Here is a 17160-nt window from a genome sequence, read left to right on the forward strand (position 1 = left end):
TTTAGAATACAGAAAACATTTAAACTGATATTACAAGGGAATAACTGACCAGGTTTTAAGTCGTAATGGATTACAGGCGGTTTAATCTCGTTTAGGTACTTGAGCGCCGAGACAACCTGCATCACAATCGACCTCGCTTCTCTCTCAGCTATTGTTTTATGCTAAAGAAAAATTTAAATTAAAAATCACCTTAACACGTGTGAAATTAATAAGTTGTAACCTGTTTGAGATAAAAGTCTAGATCGTGACCATCACAATATTCTAGAACTGTACAAAAAGAATTTGCATCGATTTCGAAGACGTCATAAAGTTTCACAACTCTAGGATGGTCCAACGCTTTGTGAATGTTATACTCCCTAAGTGCATGCCTACAAATAATAAATTATTAATATATATTTTTGTTATATAATTATAAATAAAAAAGTCCTTATTAGATCAAATTAACTTCTATTTGTTTAATTGATTTTACTTCATACAATAAAACTTCACTATTTGATTTTTTATAGGTTAAACAGGTTAACATTTGAGGGAAAATATATTCATATTAATTATTGTACATACTTGATGTAATTAGCCTTTTTATCTTCTTTCCAGTCCTTGTTCAGTTGATGAACCTTACAAGCGACATATCTCTGCTCTTTCAAGTCAAAAGCCTGACACGACATTTTTCCATTAATTTTTTGTACAGAGAAAATAATTTGTAAAATTTCTATTTGTTATAATTTACCTTGTGAACTTCAGAGAATCCTCCTTTGCCCAGCAGCATCAGAAGAAGATACCTGTCGTGTAGAACAGGGTGGTTGTTAAACCTCGATTGATCTTCGTTGTGAATCCGCTTAAGCTCACGAATATGTAAGTTCCTTTCCCTTTCTAATTTTTCCATTTCGACCTGTAGGTCTGCGTCCTCTTTCTTCAATGCCGACTGCCTGAGTTTTAGGATTTCGTCGGCCTCGTAGTATTCTTGAGCAGACATCATAGGTACCGGCTCCGGTTTAAGAAAATTGTCCGTTCCGTTATGCAGAGCTATCTGGTTGTTTCCGACAGGGCCAGCTCCAGGACCGGAATTGCTTCCCTGAGAACTCGCTCTTTTCCGGCCTGTTTCAGAATTCGAGGGCCTTCTCTTCGTCAAAAGCTTTTTCTGCTTATCGATTTCCTCTCTTTCTGTTGAGATCTCTTCCTGCCGCCTAGAAAGCTCTTGGAACGCATAACCGTCTGTCCAGTTTTCTTGAAACGTCGCACCGACCCTTTGTGTTACAAACTGGCCTAATCTTAACCTATTTTGCATACACCGCTGCCTCGCTTCCTTTTTTTCTATGTTTGACTTCTCCTTAAGGAGTTTTTTCACTACGTCTATGCACTTATTCGTGTGTGCCTTGTGCTGCTCCATCGCTTTGGCCTGCGCTGCCAACTGATGCCTGAGTTCTTCATTTGTCTGAACAAATTTAAAACAAAAAATATTGTCAACACTCAAATGCTATTGCTATGTTAAATCTGTAAACTAATAAAGCTAGATACTAAATTTCTTTACCCTATTTAGTTCTTCTATTTTATTATTTCTCAGTTCAAGATCCGATGATGCTTGAGTTTCAAATTCTTGAATCCTCTGACGCGTCAGATCAGTCTGGGTAAGAAATTAATATCAGTACAACAATTAAGAGTATCTTAGCCATTTTACTACAGTGCATTTGCTGTACTGCGTCATTGCACAAAATTTCCAGAATTGTTTTTTCAACTCATGGATCAAGGACATTAAAATTTTCACTGTGATTTCATAAAGTGAGAGTATATCATTGTTTTGCAAAATAATGTGATGTAAACTATTTTTTCAAGTATATTGTATGGTGTGCTTAGAATAGTTTCAGCGAATCCCTGACAAATGTTAACAAAAAGTAATTTGTAATAACTTATTAAACAATAATAATATATAATATAGATACAATCTATAATTCAGTTCATGTTATAACAGTGAAAATTCAAGGGACTTTACAAATTTTGTTACAAATAGGGATTTTTCTGTTAACTGTGTACTGACAGAATTTAAGAATTGTTCTTATCCAATTTTTATCAAGCTAATGAATGAAATTTTCTTTTTTCTTGGCTCTTGTAATTTTAAATTGCATTTACTTAATTTTATATGTAGACTAGATCAACCAAATTTAATCCACCCATTAATATAATAATAAGTACGTATCTGATCGCAACTATTTTCTAAATGAGATAAAACATTATTACAGACCTGGATTTGTTTTGTTTGCATTGCAGGAAGTTTAGGAGGATGCATTAAGGTTGCGTAGTCCTGAGTGCCTAGAAGGGTAGCAGCTTGCTGAGGAGAAGGTGGAAACTGGAAAGTCAAAAAAGTTACAACATCGTCTGAGGGGCTACATCCAGCTTTGGGGGCAGAACAGACCATCGGGTACACCGGTTGGGCTGGAGAAGGGCTCTTTGCACCTCCATGCCTTATCGGTGATGTTCCAGGTGGGTGTTTATTATAATATTCGAGAGATTTCTTGTCTGAGACAAGACCTCGTCCGGCGTTCTTCCCAGATAAACCGAGTCCAACTACACCAGAGTCGTCAGGTTTACGCTTTCGCTTTCTCTCACCACCTCCACCCACTCGCCCACCACCGCCTCCTCCTCCTCCACCACCACTGCTGCCACCACCTCCTTTCTCTGGGGTGATGCTTTCTGCCTCTTTATCACTATGCGATGATCCTAGACAAACAAAATTACAACTAAAATTTTGAATTCTCACTGCAAACTTTTTTAATTTTTAAATACCTATGACAAAATCACGTTTTCTTATATTATTCTACTGTTTCTCATAATCTGTTTAGAATATTATTCGAAGTTTTTTTTTCCCAAAAGAGGATTTGGATGGGGAGAAATTTAAATTAAATCTTAAATCATGAGATTTCCTGTTGCGGTCTGCAGGATGATGAACCTTTCACATTTGCCTGTCTATCCTTGCTGTTTTGTTCTGACAGATACATTTCAGCATCTTCAGAGGTTTTTTCCAGTTTTATCACCCACAAACACAACACTGAAGATGGCCAAATGTCAAAACACATCTGACAGACCAGTCACCAAAGATAGACAAACCGATGATCACTAAGGATCAAATTACAAATTAATTCTTAGCTAAAATTTATTTATATGTGTAAATATTTTTTGTTTTGTTGAAAACTAAAGATAACCGCTCGAGAAAATTCCCTATATGAACACAATTCTCAGGTGAACTACAATATACATATTTAATAAATATATTTATTCACACTAATTAAAACTAAAGGCCATATTTGAATTTAAATAAAAAGTAAAGGGCAGTTAGGCTGAATAATAAATTCACGATATTGTCACATATAAAGTGACGGTTGTAACATTGTATCGCACTGACACTAATTTAATAATTATTAATAATAATAATAAAAGGTGGTAATAACAAGGAATTGATCACACCATATTTCATTTCTAACCCTTTTTTTAATGAACAGCCTATTAACACATAATTTTTTTTTTAAATTTCAAGCTGTCTTTTGAATTTTTAAATGGTCTTGAATTTAGTACAGCACAGTTTGTGATTATCTTTCAAATTAAACTGTTCAAATATAAAGATTTGCTCACCATACAAGAAAAGTGTCCTTATTACTAATTACATTTTGTGAGATATTTCTAGAATAAAAGACAGGACAATTTCAAATACTTTTACAGTTACATGTTATATTATTGTTGTGGAATTCCACTGAACTATTCCACCACATCCTACAATCCAAAAATTCTAATAAACATGCTAAATCTGAAAAATCGGTTGGTGAATAAAAAATTTTCAGTTTGTAAAATACTTTTTTTAAATTTTATAGTTGAATTTAAAAGCTATGGTCAGTTTTTTTAGCTTTGCTCACTCATAACTCTACTGCCTTATGATGAACCCTTAAAGTGTTGGGCCTATGAGATGAAAAACTTGTAGTTTGGTGCTTTCCAAAGTTTTTTCACCATCTTCAGTGTTGGGTTTTAACTAAAATTATCATTAAAAACTAAACATGGTGACATCTGGAAAGAATCCGCCAGATCGAAACAGCTAGGACAGGAAGATCAAAATGATCAGACGGCAGATCAACTACACTGTCGCCTTACTCCAGCTTTCCAAAACTTCCAGCTTATTTTTCAAAAGTACATGTTAGTATTCCCTGATCAACATCTATTCATACATCCTTTAATAAACCAGACCAGTTTTACCGTTTGTTTCTTCATTATTGAAGTTATTCGGCTAATACGAATTTTCGTTGATCCAAATTAGTTTGAACAATCGAAGGTAATGAAATTTATCATTCTCAAAAGCTTTTTCTTGTACTTGTAAGGACACACTCGTATTTAATAGTATATGTACTGTGATCTTTATGTGTTTTTACTTACATCTCTTAAAAAACATCTAATTAGATAGCGTTAAAAAAATTAACTAAAAACACCTAGGTATGCAACATGTAAATGAAAATCTGGAAATCTTGACACGCACACAAAGATCTTATACTTGTCTGTATTGTTATTTTTCATTCCTTATTTTAAAGCGACTAATATGATATGCTTCTATCTAGTATACACTCTGTATATATGAAAAGTTTTATTAGAATTATTTTTACTTGCTGGAATGTTTGTTTCTGTCTGTCTGTCTCTCTCTCTCACCAGAGAGAAGATGATGATGAACACTTTATTTATCAATCACACAAGATTTGGTCTCAAGTTACTAATTTTACTCTGATTTTAATTTATTGAACTTCAATCACTTCGAATAACCTTATTGTGGTCAGTATGTTGCATCTATTTGTTTTACAATGAACCATGTATTTATTATTTTTTTGTAGAGAGAGAGAGAGAGAGATAGAGAGAAAGAGAGAGAGAGATGGATACATAGATGGATAGATAGATATAGATAGATAGAGAGAGAGGGGGAGTGAGGGAGGGAGGGAGAGAGAGGGAGGGAGAGGGAGAGGGAGAGGGAGAGAGAGAGAGAGAGAGAGAGAGAGAGAGAGAGAGAGAGANAGACATAGATATAGATAGAGAGAGAGAGGGGGAGGGAGGGAGAGAGAGAGAGAGAGAGAGAGAGAGAGAGAGAGATGGATGGATGGATGGATAGATAGGTAGGTAGAGATAGATAATATAAAGAAAGAAAGAGAGAGATGGACGGATAGATAGAGAGAGAGATACAGTACAAAATAATTATATACCAGTGCTCAGGTTGGAATCCTGGCTGTGGGCTTGTTGTAGCCCGCTTTGAGGTGCCATCTGTAACTGGGATCCGGCAGACATCTGAAAACAGAAGAAAAATTTTTTTTTACAACTAATTTAAAAATAAATTAAAACTCTAAATAAATTGAGGGCAAGAAATTTCTGAATAAACGAACCATTTTTAAAAATAAAAATGCCAAGTGTAAAAAAAATCAGAGTATGTAAAAATCGTGAATGGAGTCAATGATGTGAAGTGGTGTTGTTCAAAAAGAGTCGCAGGTGGTCGACTGAAGAATTTCGAAGCTCAAGGACGACGTTTTTTTTCTTTTTTTATCGCTTCCTAAAACGACATCTGATTCATCGGGTGGATCGAAAAAAAAAATAATTCGGCTTTTAATAACTAATTTTGAAAAGCTACAGCTCGTTTTTTCCGAACTACTGAGTCAGCAGTGAGTTTTGCACGGTCATCGCGACGCCGAAGACGTGTTTGGCTCTGGTAATGCACCCCAATTGACACAACACCGAAAAATTCCAAGAAAGAAAAACTCACTAAAAAAATCAATAAAAGCAAATTTTGTAAAAATATATAACACAAGTTAATACATCTATAAAAAAAACAAAATAATCTTGTTCCTTTGTTAAGTGCCTTTCGTCGTATTAATTTTAGAAAGCGTTTTAATCAAAGATTAATACCGGCGGCATTCTCTTAATAAACAAACAAAAAAAAAAAAAAAAAATAAATAAATAAATGGAATTAAAACTAGAAACCTTTGACCTTAGAACCATCGTTCATTAATGTGTTATTTATGAAACGGGAATTGAATTTCTGCGATAAATTCAATTCTGCAAATTCTTGTAGGGTTGAATTTACAGAAAATGCTCAGGAATTGAACATGTTATACCTGAGGTGGGCTTTGGTGTCCCAGAAAAGAGATATTCTTTGAAATGAAATAATAAAATAAAACTAACTAGGTCCACTTGGAAAAAAGCACTTTTATAAATGGGATCGTTTAAATTTGTCTTATTTTTAGGGTTTTTTGTTTTTTTGAAGGTGGTTAAATTTTCAAATCTACGTATCGTCACCCAGTACCATTTACATAATAAAAAGAATAGCTTTAAAATTAAAATATTTTACAGAAATGAACAATGACGTAGGGATCACGAAACGTATATTTGAAAATTTCTTTAACCATTTTCAGAAAAGAATAATAAATTTATTAAAAATAATTCAACCACCCAAGAAAAAAAAAGATAACAAAAATGAAAAAAATCCCATTTTTTTCAAGATTATTTAAGAAGAAAACAGCATTTTGGATGTATATAATAGATTGGCGATAAATGTTAATCGCAAAGTACAAAAACGTTCCTCCCTTGATAAAATCAAGAAACACGAAACTTACTCAAATCAATAGAAATTGGTCAACAATCGCCCTTCTCTGAAGTTTAACCGTGAAAAAGAAAATTTAAAAACCCCGTTTAAAGGGCCTAGGAATTTAACAAGGCTTTGTTGATTTAGTCTTTACCCGATGGTTTGTTGACAATATTATTATAATATTGAAGGCGTTATAATAGAAAAAAATAATTATAAAGAGATTCGCCAGTTGACATTTGCCACGTTAAACCCCGGTGAAAATCAATGGTTGGGTGTGGAGTAATAACGGCCATTTTAGAGTAAAGCTCGAAGGGTGCCCAGGATCAACCTATTGTAAAGGTGGAAGGACAAGAACATAAAACGGCCTTGAAAACTTTACACTCACCCTTAAACATATAAACGAGAACAAAGGACCGGTTAAAAAAGTTGAGCAACAAATTTGTTTTGTTTTGAAAAAAAACAAAAAAAATCAACTAAGACGATTGTACAAGAATCTGTCACAAATAAATGAAAAAAGGCATAAAATTGGAGAAAGCGTTGAGAGTGGCGCAAGATGCAATAAAGATTATTCGTCGGGAGTGATTGAATGTGAAGAAAGTTGTGTAAGACCCTGTCCGAGTTGAAGGTTGGGGCCTGAGAGCAGCAATTAAAATAACACACACCGAAGGGAGTCGGGATGGTGGTAAACAAAAATAAAAAAAAGTCGGAATTGTACCGCCGTCGACTCACCAACTCTGAATACCTCCTCCTCACATGTCTGCAAAGTCTGTGCTTGAAGCAGGGCGTTTTCTCCGAATGAACCGTTTTTGTGGAAGTTGAACGAAATTAAATGAAAGCCGAAAAACGGGATTGAGGTCACGAGTCGGATCGGCTTGCTTACGATCACTAAGCGGTGAGTGAAGCCTTCATGGAGGGGGATGTATTAAGAGGGGAAAAGCGGATAGGAAGAAGAAAGAAGGGGAAGAAGATTCTATTACAGACACAAAAACCCGAACGAACCATTCCTGTCGTTATACCTGCACTTTTGAGGAGGAGGAGACCGTCCGAAACAGAAGAAAGACGTTGAATTCGGGTGGATATCCCCCCTCTGACCGGCAGACAAGAGGTCACAGTATTCTCGTGAATTAACGGTGAAAAACAAATACAAGACCTTCCGTAATAATAATCCTGATGAGCCATGACTTAACAAAAAAAAAAATGACTGTAAATTTAATTAGAAACTACAGACCACTGGGATTTCTTATCAGTCGACCCACACCGACAGCTTGGAGTCTTCGACTCATTACTTCTACACCGGCAAATCTATCATTTTCATTAGGATTTAATGAATTGTTGAACACACCAAGGAATTCATGTAATATCAACTTTCCCCAAAAATGGAAAATGTTTTTGCTTCAAAAGGTTACGCAGCTCAGGTGTGGGGCTGTAAATCCGAGGAGGTGAAAAGGTTCCGGAGGTTTGCAATAAAGATATCCTTTTTGTCTTCTTCATTTGGAGTCGTAGGGATTTCCTGGAAGATTTTCGCTTCTTTGATGAAGTGAAGAATTCTTCTCAGGGGGATGTTATGAAGGTCTATAGTGCACAATAGCTTTTCCTAGGCATCATAGCCTTTTCTTAGCTATTGCAGGGAGCGTAGAATATGTACATTTGCTTCTGTCTCTTTTTGTACATAATCGACATTGGTCATCTGATAATCCCATTTTTCAAGGTGATACTTAAATATAGTAGCATGTCCTATGGACATACCAGTTTTTTTAATTCCTTTCTGCTAAAAAGATTTTCTCGTTCTCCCATTTCTAGTCTGTTTAACCACGCTAGGAGTATTCGGCTGATTACTTCTATGCACACAAATCGATAATTTTCCAAAAATGAAATTGTCAGACAGCAGTATTTAACAAGGATTCCCATTTCAAGCAATGCATAGAACATGGACAATTCAAAAGGTGCGGTTGAGATGGGAGGTGGTGGTGTCTGAATGGATCGAGGTCACGATATCTCAAGTGGTAGAGCAGCGGCGTATCAAGCCGAAGATCGTGGGTTCGAATCCCGCTCGTGCCATTGACTTTTTTATCTCAACTAAAAACCTTAATTAATTGTAATATATTAATTGGTCAAGCGGACCACGAAATTAGTGAATTTAAGCTTAGAACTTTTCTCAAAAATTAAATTCTTAGAGGTTGCTTCAAAAAGTAGAGTTATGCATTCAGGTATGAGCAGAAAACATCCAGCTGCTTGTAATGAGATTCTTTTTTCCATATGGAGCCGTAGGGATTTCCTGGAAGATGTTTTTATTTAATGATGTAAAGACTTATTCTCAGAGGAATAGTATAAAAGACTATCCTGCACAAGTGCTTTTCCTAGACCAAATCATTTGCTGAGCTGTTGCAGGGCTGCAAAGGATATGTTCAATTGTTTCTGTCTCCGCTAGACTTAATTGGTCATCTAATAGTATCATTTTTTTAAAGGTGATGCTTAACAAGAGCATGTCCTGTGAATATACCAGTTACGAGCTTTTAATGCTTTTCCTTTGAGAAGTATCATTCTTCCGTTGGGTTTTTTTACGAGTCGTCTTTTTTTTACATCGTACCTGGGTTTTTTCAAAAGTGAAATAGTCAGGCAGCAAAAATAATCTCGAGAAAAAGGATTTAATGAATGTTAAATAGGCCAAGGAATACATAAACATGTAATGCTATCAGAAAAACTTACTTCTCCTAAAAATTGAAAATCTTTTAGAATGTTTCAAGAAACACTTGTTCCTCCGAAAAATTAATAAGCCCCAAATTAACTTATTGCTCTAATCTGGTGGATCAAAGCTCAACAAAACCCAAACATTACGCAACATACAAAGACTGACAAAACTATGGATCATCACAGGTGTAATGTAAACAACTCCATCAATCGCATCGGAATGTTAAAAATCTACCTCCACTGGAAATATTTATACAAGGAGAAGCGAGGCAAAGTTCATTCAAGCAGCAAAAATAATTAAATCGCGCACTAAACATTTAGGGCATAAAACAATTATTAATAAAATCCGACCCAATCGTACAAATGGGGTATGACCATATGTACCCTCAAACATTTACATTCTATAAAGTCTCAACAGAGTACAAATAGAAGAAGAAATTAGATCAAATACAAGGTGGTATACAGATCACCCCAAAACAAATAAAGGTCCTGGATCAGGCATTTTTTCTGTACAGGCCCTAAACAAATAAAAACGGAACAAATTAGGGAAGTTCACCTTTACAAACCCTCAAAAGAAACACTGCTAAAAAATTTATAACATAAATAATCAAACAGCATTTAAAGCAGTAACGCGTAAAAAGATCACACCAAAAAGTCAGTGAATGCATCCAAAATTTCCAAAATCAAAAACGCAACAACCTATAATTTCTTGGGTACTTGACCACAAAGGAATTTTGAGTAAAAAAAAGGCAGACAAAATCGACAGAGGAGGATCTGCAAGACAATATATATACCCTGAACATATACTTGACAAAAACAAATACAGACTCCTCTATCTTAGAATAAATCCAAAAAACAAAGGCAAAAGAAGACAAATTAGAGGAAGTTGGATGGTTACAGAATCCACTTAAAAATGTCGATGAGAAAAATTTGCCGAACTGCTGTTAAAAGTACAGGATTTCAAAAAGGAAGAAGAAACACGTGATTCCGAAGGCAGTAATGCATGATAAAATTAAATTAATTTTAGCACCAAACTGTCCCTAGAACAGGAAACACTCAACTGGATGTCCACACGGTTCAAGTTATGTTTAAACTTAAAGGAATGGCTCGTAACTTTAAGACTTGAAGGACAAAAGTTGGACCGGTTCAAACTTTGTTTAACGGAGGTTTTCAAGACAGATTTCGTTCAAATTTACTCGATTAACTACAGATTAAAACATTCTCGGAAGGATTCATGTAATGTCCTTGGTGTCGCTCTACGTTAACGAAGCGATACACAGCTTAGATAACATGTGTTAACAACATTAAAGGCTTTTCTTAAAATAGTCTCAAATGTAATACAAGGGAGTTTAATTGGCTCCTTGGACCCGACTAACAACTGAATAATTGTCTTTAGTACGATATGTAGATCGGCTACGTTCAAAAAGATCTATTTTTAAAGGTTCGTCCTACTATTTAACTATTTATAGTCCACATAAGTCTAATGTATTAATCAGTGGCGATAATGCCATATGTTTTTCGTTCGGTGTATTCTCGTACTATAAAAAAATATGTCTTAGCTTTGGTCGAAACCAAATGTTACTGGACTGAATCCAACAGCGGGTAAATCGTCTGCGAGGGTTTGTAATAACGCCAAAAATCATTGGATGTTTTATGGAAACAAGGGCAAAGACATAACAAACTGTGATTAGTCACAGCATAAATTAAATTCGGCTTTTTCAGACGATTTCTTTACCTTTTACCAACATGGATATAATTGGGGGGAAAACTGAAGCGATATACAGAGTGTTCGGCTACTCGTGTTACAAACTTTGCCCGTAGCTTCTACGTTTAAAATCGAACCAAAAAGTACTAATTAACTGTGGTCCGAATCTCAACAGTTTCAGAGTTATTCCACTTTTTCTATTTTTTTTAAGATTTCCCGACCTTACTTCAATTAAACAATGGTAACTCTAAAACAGAAAGGTTTTGGACAAATCCGTTGAGACCACTGAAAACCATGTTAAATTTCCAATAAGATGCGATAAATACTAAACTTATAAGCATTTTAGTAGCCAACCTCGAAAAATAACTCTTTTTTTTCAATGTTGAAAAACTTACTTTGGTGATTCTAAAATACTATTTCCAAACCTAGATACCAGCAAATTGCAGAAAACGAACTCCATTATTTATCCTTTTTAGTGGTGTAATTTCTTTTTTAATTACTTTTTTCAAAGATGAAGAAATTAACGCAGGAAAGGTAAAAACCGTGGTTGACGGATTGATAAGGCGGAAAAAATATTTATACAAAAAATGAAAAACTTAGGGAAATTTTGAATGAATTTATTAAACGTTTACTTATTTACCAACACTGCAACTTGGATTAAAGGATTATTATATTGTTATTCCCCGAAATAAAAGAGTTTTAAGATTCAAAATATTTTTAGTTCATTCATTTTTAAATTTCCAAAATTTTTTATTTATTTTTTATTATTATTGATCTTTCCACCATACGAATCCTTCAACCAGGTTTTTTTTCCTTTCCTTCATCTTTGAATAAAGTAATTAAAAAGCAATTACACCACTAAAAAGGATATTAAATAAATATTAAATTGAGTACGTTTTCTGAAATTTTCTGCTCTCTAAGTTTGGAAATGGTAGTTTGGAATCACCATAAGTTTTTCAAAACCGAAAAAAAATTTTTTTTTTCAAAGTTCTGGCTACTAAAACGCTTATTTAACCAACGTTTGTAAGTTTAGTATTGATGACATATTATTGGAAATTTAACGTACTTTTCAATGATATCAACGGATTTGTCCAAAACCTTTTAGATTTGGAGTGTTTTAGTATTTATTTGAAGCAAAGTCGTGAAATGTTAAAAAATCAGAAAAAGTAGAAAAACTTCGAAAATGTTGAGATTCGGATCATAGTTAATTAAGACTTTTTGGTTCTATTTTGAGCGGCAAAGTGTGTAACACGAGGAGCCGAACTCACTGTATAAGTTTCAATTAATTAAGGTTTTTAATTGAGATAAAAAAGTCAATGTCACGAGCGGGATTCGAACCCACGACCTTCGACTAAATACGCCGCTACTCTACCACCTGAGCTATCACTCGCACACCAACTTCCCATCTCAACTCCACCCTGTATAAGCTTTTGTTCAGCAGGTCATTCGAATCCAAACAGCTATTGGTACTTTTTCGAAAAATTAATTGGGATATCATTCACAATTTTTTTAAAAAATCTGTTAACTACTTGGGTGATTTGATTGTTTTAAAAAATGTAAAAATTAGCCATGCTTTGTAGAACAAAAATTAGACACGAAAGAACCGTTCTTTGACATAAACGATGTAATCTCTTATCAAAAGTATGTAGTGAATCACGATAACTTTTGTTAGTTCGTTTAGGAACTGAGTCATACCGCCTTTCAAATTTCTTTCTTCTCTAAACAAGGCCTTAATATTGAAAACAATATTCACTGTAAAAGCAAGCTTGGGTGAAAGTTTAAATTGTTTAAAAATATCGTAAATTTTTTAAAATGAAATTGTTTGTAGATTGCAATCTTAATTTAAACATGGCCCTAACCATCCCTAAATTATACATATTTGATATTGTGAAGGTAATAATTTTTTCCCCATCTGAACTAGCTTTGCACTTCCCTGTTATATTGTTATATATTGTTTGTTTTTGAACGTTCTTATATTTAATGTCGCATGTTTTGAAACAAGAATGCATAAATGGAATTAGAATGGAAATTGTTGGGAAAACGTTTTCCTTTTTCATTCCTACGAAATTGAAACAAACAGTTCAAAATGTTACGATTCAGTTTGTAGCTCCCACGTCGTGTTTATTGACGTGGAGATAATGAGAAGGAACACAGGTTTAAAGATAGAAATGTGTGAGTGAAAATTGAAGGGTGTCGGCCGAGATAAAAGACTCGTTTTCCACACTTTACTTGTTTTCTACGACAGAGGTGTGTTGATCATGTCCAATATATTCCTTTTTAGTGTCAGTCGCGCTAACACTTTTCAACCAGTATCACATTGTCACGAATGATTTGTTTTCCCATTTCCGTTTGCGTCGATTTAACATTGACGAAATCTTGGAAACTTTTTTTTTACGAGGGTTCGCAACAGCAGAGGTCGTATAGACCCTCAGGGTGCCGGTTTTTTTTTTTTTTTTTTTTTTTTTTGGGGGGGGGAAACATTTGTAAGTATGTCGGGTTCGGAAGCAGGGCTGCTGGATTCGAACCCGGGACCTTTACCTTACAATGATGAGCGCCGTGTCAACGCCTAAACCGTTGCTGCTACCCCCCCCCTAACTTGGAAACTATTTTCTTATAACAATCAATAGGTAGTGTATATTAATATTTATATTGTGCAAGGTTAAATCTGGATTTGCGTTTGTTTGAAGGTAGATTAAAACTAAATAAAGAAAATAAAATTAAAAAAATACAAACGTCGTTAGGATTAGGTGTGCAAGTGGGTCAATCGTGGGCACAGCACGATTTTTACCGAGTCACTGGCCGGCCTCATGCACAACAAAATGTTTTCCCCTTTGTGTTCCGTTAAAACCGATCGTTCCTCGGTTTAATTTCACGGGGAATTTCTCTAAAATTGTAAGCCGTCGAGTACCAAAAATTAAATAAAAATCTAGAGAGAGTTTGTCATATCTGTATTTATTTGCATTTTGATAGCCTTTCTTAATTCAAAATCTGGCAATTGTAAGAGGGGGGTTTGTAGATTAGATTATGTCAATATCAACTAGGGGATCGATTCTGACGAATTTTTATTTTCCGAAGGGGGAAATGTCGCCATGCTCAAATCTACAAGTTGGCACCTTTAATAAACAACAGGCTTAACATTAAAAAAAAAAAAAAAAAAAAAAAAAAACGAAAAAAGTGTGGTGTTTAGTAACCGTTATACAATGATTATTTGGGGGTCGTGAGTTGCGGTCTGGTGTGACATAGGTTTTAGAAAAACATTTTCTTTATCGTGCCAACGTTTCGATCTTTATTGAGATCATCTTCTGGGCCTGGGATTTATAAACATTGTTTAAATTATAGAAATACATGTAGGATGTGAAAAAAATGAATTTATACAATGCTAGAAAATTTTATATTAAAAAAATGAATTTATACAATGCTAGAAAATTTTAGATTTAAAAAAATAATTTATACAATGCTAGACAATTTTAGATTAAAAAATGAATTTATACAATGCTAGAAAATTTTAGATTAAAAAAATGAATTTATCAATGCTATAAAATTTTAGATAAAAAATAAATTTACACAAAGCTAGAAAATATATTTAAAAAAATAATTTATACAATGCTAGACAATTTTAGATTAAAAAAATGAATTTATACAATGCTAGAAAATTTTAGATTAAAATAAAATGAATTTATACAATGCTAGAAAATTTTAATTAAAAAAAGCCTTGTATACATTCAATTTTTTAATCTAAAATTTTCTAGCATTTTATAAATTCATTTTTTTATCTAAAATTTTCTAGCATTGTATAAATTCATTTTTTTCTCATCCTACATGTATTTCTATAATTTAAACAATGTTTATAAATCCCAGGCCCAGAAGATGATCTCAATAAAGATCGAAACGTTGGCACGATAAAGAAAATGTTTTTCTAAAACCTACGTCACACCAGACCGCAACGCACGATTCCAAATAATCATTAAAAAATTTCCATGAATAATAAAAAAAATATATATGATATATAATACTGTGTTTGTATTTAGTTATTTTTATCATTTTTTTTTTTTACAAAATGTCCTTTTAAATTGACATACATGTCCCTCCTTTATTCAAACAACATAAAACTATATAAATTTTGTTTATTTCTTGATATTTACCTCAATTGTAATTCATCTTACGTAAAAGTAATGGAAATTGATTTAAGACTTTTTTATTGCAATTTTAAACATGAAATCAGTTGATAAGCTGAAATAATTAAGTTCATTTTCAATAGGGTTTAAAATATACAAAAAATGGCATACAAGAGTATTTATATCTTGTAAATGTTCAAAACTTACGAACTAGATTTCAAATTTTGAAAATTTTTGGTATTTACGTGAAAAGAGAATGTGCCCAACCGAGATAGCATTATTATCAAACTTCTCAAATTTCTTCATTATCTCGATGAACATTTTTTCTCTGGAAATGTACCTTGTCTCGTCTGGGATACGAGTCAATCGTTCAATTTTTATAAACGGAAATCCTTGACATTTTGAAAGTTAGCTGGCGAGTTAATTTTTTTAAATTGTAAACTGAGGATTGTGAGTGAAATAAGCCCAAGCTTTGACTTACTACCTCTTTAAACAATGCAAGGCCTCTTTAGACAATGACGACATAATGGTAATTAAAGATCACATATTTAGATCAGCAGCCTCGTATCACTATTGAAAAAAAATAGTTTAAATTCTTGGAACACCCTAGTTTCATCAGATTTAGAGAAATTATCTAAAGAAAACACAAACATGCCATATTTCAAGACCGAAGACTCGTCTTTGACAAATAGATATAAAACACATTTTGATTTGGAATTTATAAAATTTAAAACAAGTGCTTCAGCTATTAACGTGTTGATTATAAATTTTATATGCTTCATATAACACGTTTTTATATCTTGGAAAAGTTTCATAACCTTGAGCCAACGATATCCTCAGATTAAACATTTAATTTTGAAAGTAAACTTTTGCTCTTGTTGAATTAATTAATTATTAGCACACCACACTTCACCTACCGAAGGGTTCGAAAAGACTACGGAAATTTTTTTCGATACAAATTTAGACAACTCATTTCTTAGATTTTAAGTTTAAGAAAGGCAATTAATAGCTCAATTTCATGATTAAAGAACTGGAGGGCTTGCTTAAAAAAAAAAATAATAATAATAAATAAATAAAAAAAATATATATATTTTTCCCTCGAGATTTTGGAATTTCCAGATTAATTTACAATTAATGGCACTACTTATTTAAAATTGGTTGAACTGTTAATTTTGATTATTTATCTAAAGAAAACCCAGACAGAAATAAACGTTAAAGTTTCGTTTTATTTTTTTAAATTTTAATAATTGAAATGTACAGTTGTCGCCTGAGATAATTAAGGTGTTAACAATGTGTTAAAGTGTGTATTGTTAATTTAAATTTAATCGAGAAGCACTGGGATTTCATCGGAGTACGCGTCATAATCGCGTTATCTGTCGCATGACGTTAAGGGCAAATTTCAGCTGCTCAAATTATTGGAAAGAATTGAAAACAATGGTTGTAAATTTTAATTTTGAGAAATTATCAAAGAACCCGATTTCGCGATAAACAATCTCAAGTGAATGATTAAATAACATGTATGCTTTAATTCAGAGAAATAATTTATAAAAACCGAACAAAACTTTCGGTGAACATAAAACTTCCTTGAGCTGATTACCAAATATGCACAATTTTGCCGCAATGCAAATAGAAAATAATTAACAGAGTAGATGATCACAAAATGAAAATGGATTATTGTTGCCTGAGAATGTTTGCTGCCATAATTAGCCGTTTGTGAATTGTTAAAAAATTATCTAAAAAAACAAATGACTCTTGGTCAACTTAAAAATCAGGTGAATTGGAAAATAATAATTACATTTCAAAATCTAATGTCGAAACAAAAAAATAATAAAAAAAAAGACTACCGAAGGGATTATATATTATTTTAACAAAAGAAATAAAGGAATGTTGGCTTGATAACGTTACGTTGTCACAACTGGTGGATTGTTTATCTTTAGAAATTATCTGACAAAAACAAAGGACAGTTGATTAACATAAAAATCAAGTGAATTTGACAATAATAATTACATTTCAAGCTCAACTACAAAAAAAATTAATTAATTAAGAAAAATAATAAATAA

At 33.1% G+C, this 17160-nt stretch overlaps 1 protein-coding gene across 9 annotated transcripts in view; it reads right to left on the minus strand.

Moving 5' to 3' along the window:
• The window catches only part of LOC106662419 (serine/threonine-protein kinase tousled-like 2), a 174967-nt gene that overhangs the window by 2307 nt on the left and 155500 nt on the right, over positions 1 to 17160 (minus strand). For 6 of the 9 annotated variants that reach the window (XM_014386495.2, XM_014386493.2, XM_014386497.2 and 3 more), the window contains 7 exons: positions 5220 to 5301; positions 2237 to 2712; positions 1529 to 1621; positions 728 to 1432; positions 562 to 653; positions 221 to 368; positions 50 to 161 (listed from right to left, as the gene is read on the minus strand). In XM_014386495.2, coding sequence (XP_014241981.1) covers positions 50 to 161; positions 221 to 368; positions 562 to 653; positions 728 to 1432; positions 1529 to 1621; positions 2237 to 2712; positions 5220 to 5301 — 1708 coding nt within the window. Of the gene's footprint in view, positions 1 to 49; positions 162 to 220; positions 369 to 561; positions 654 to 727; positions 1433 to 1528; positions 1622 to 2236; positions 2713 to 5219; positions 5302 to 7321; positions 7484 to 17160 lie in introns of those variants that run through there. The other 3 variants (XM_014386499.2, XM_014386503.2, XM_014386502.2) reach the window with 3 other exon arrangements.

The sequence above is a fragment of the Cimex lectularius genome, unplaced genomic scaffold (genome assembly GCF_000648675.2).
Source record: "Cimex lectularius strain Harlan isolate CLEC.00 unplaced genomic scaffold, Clec_2.1 scaffold33, whole genome shotgun sequence".
Lineage (NCBI taxonomy): Eukaryota > Metazoa > Arthropoda > Insecta > Hemiptera > Cimicidae > Cimex > Cimex lectularius.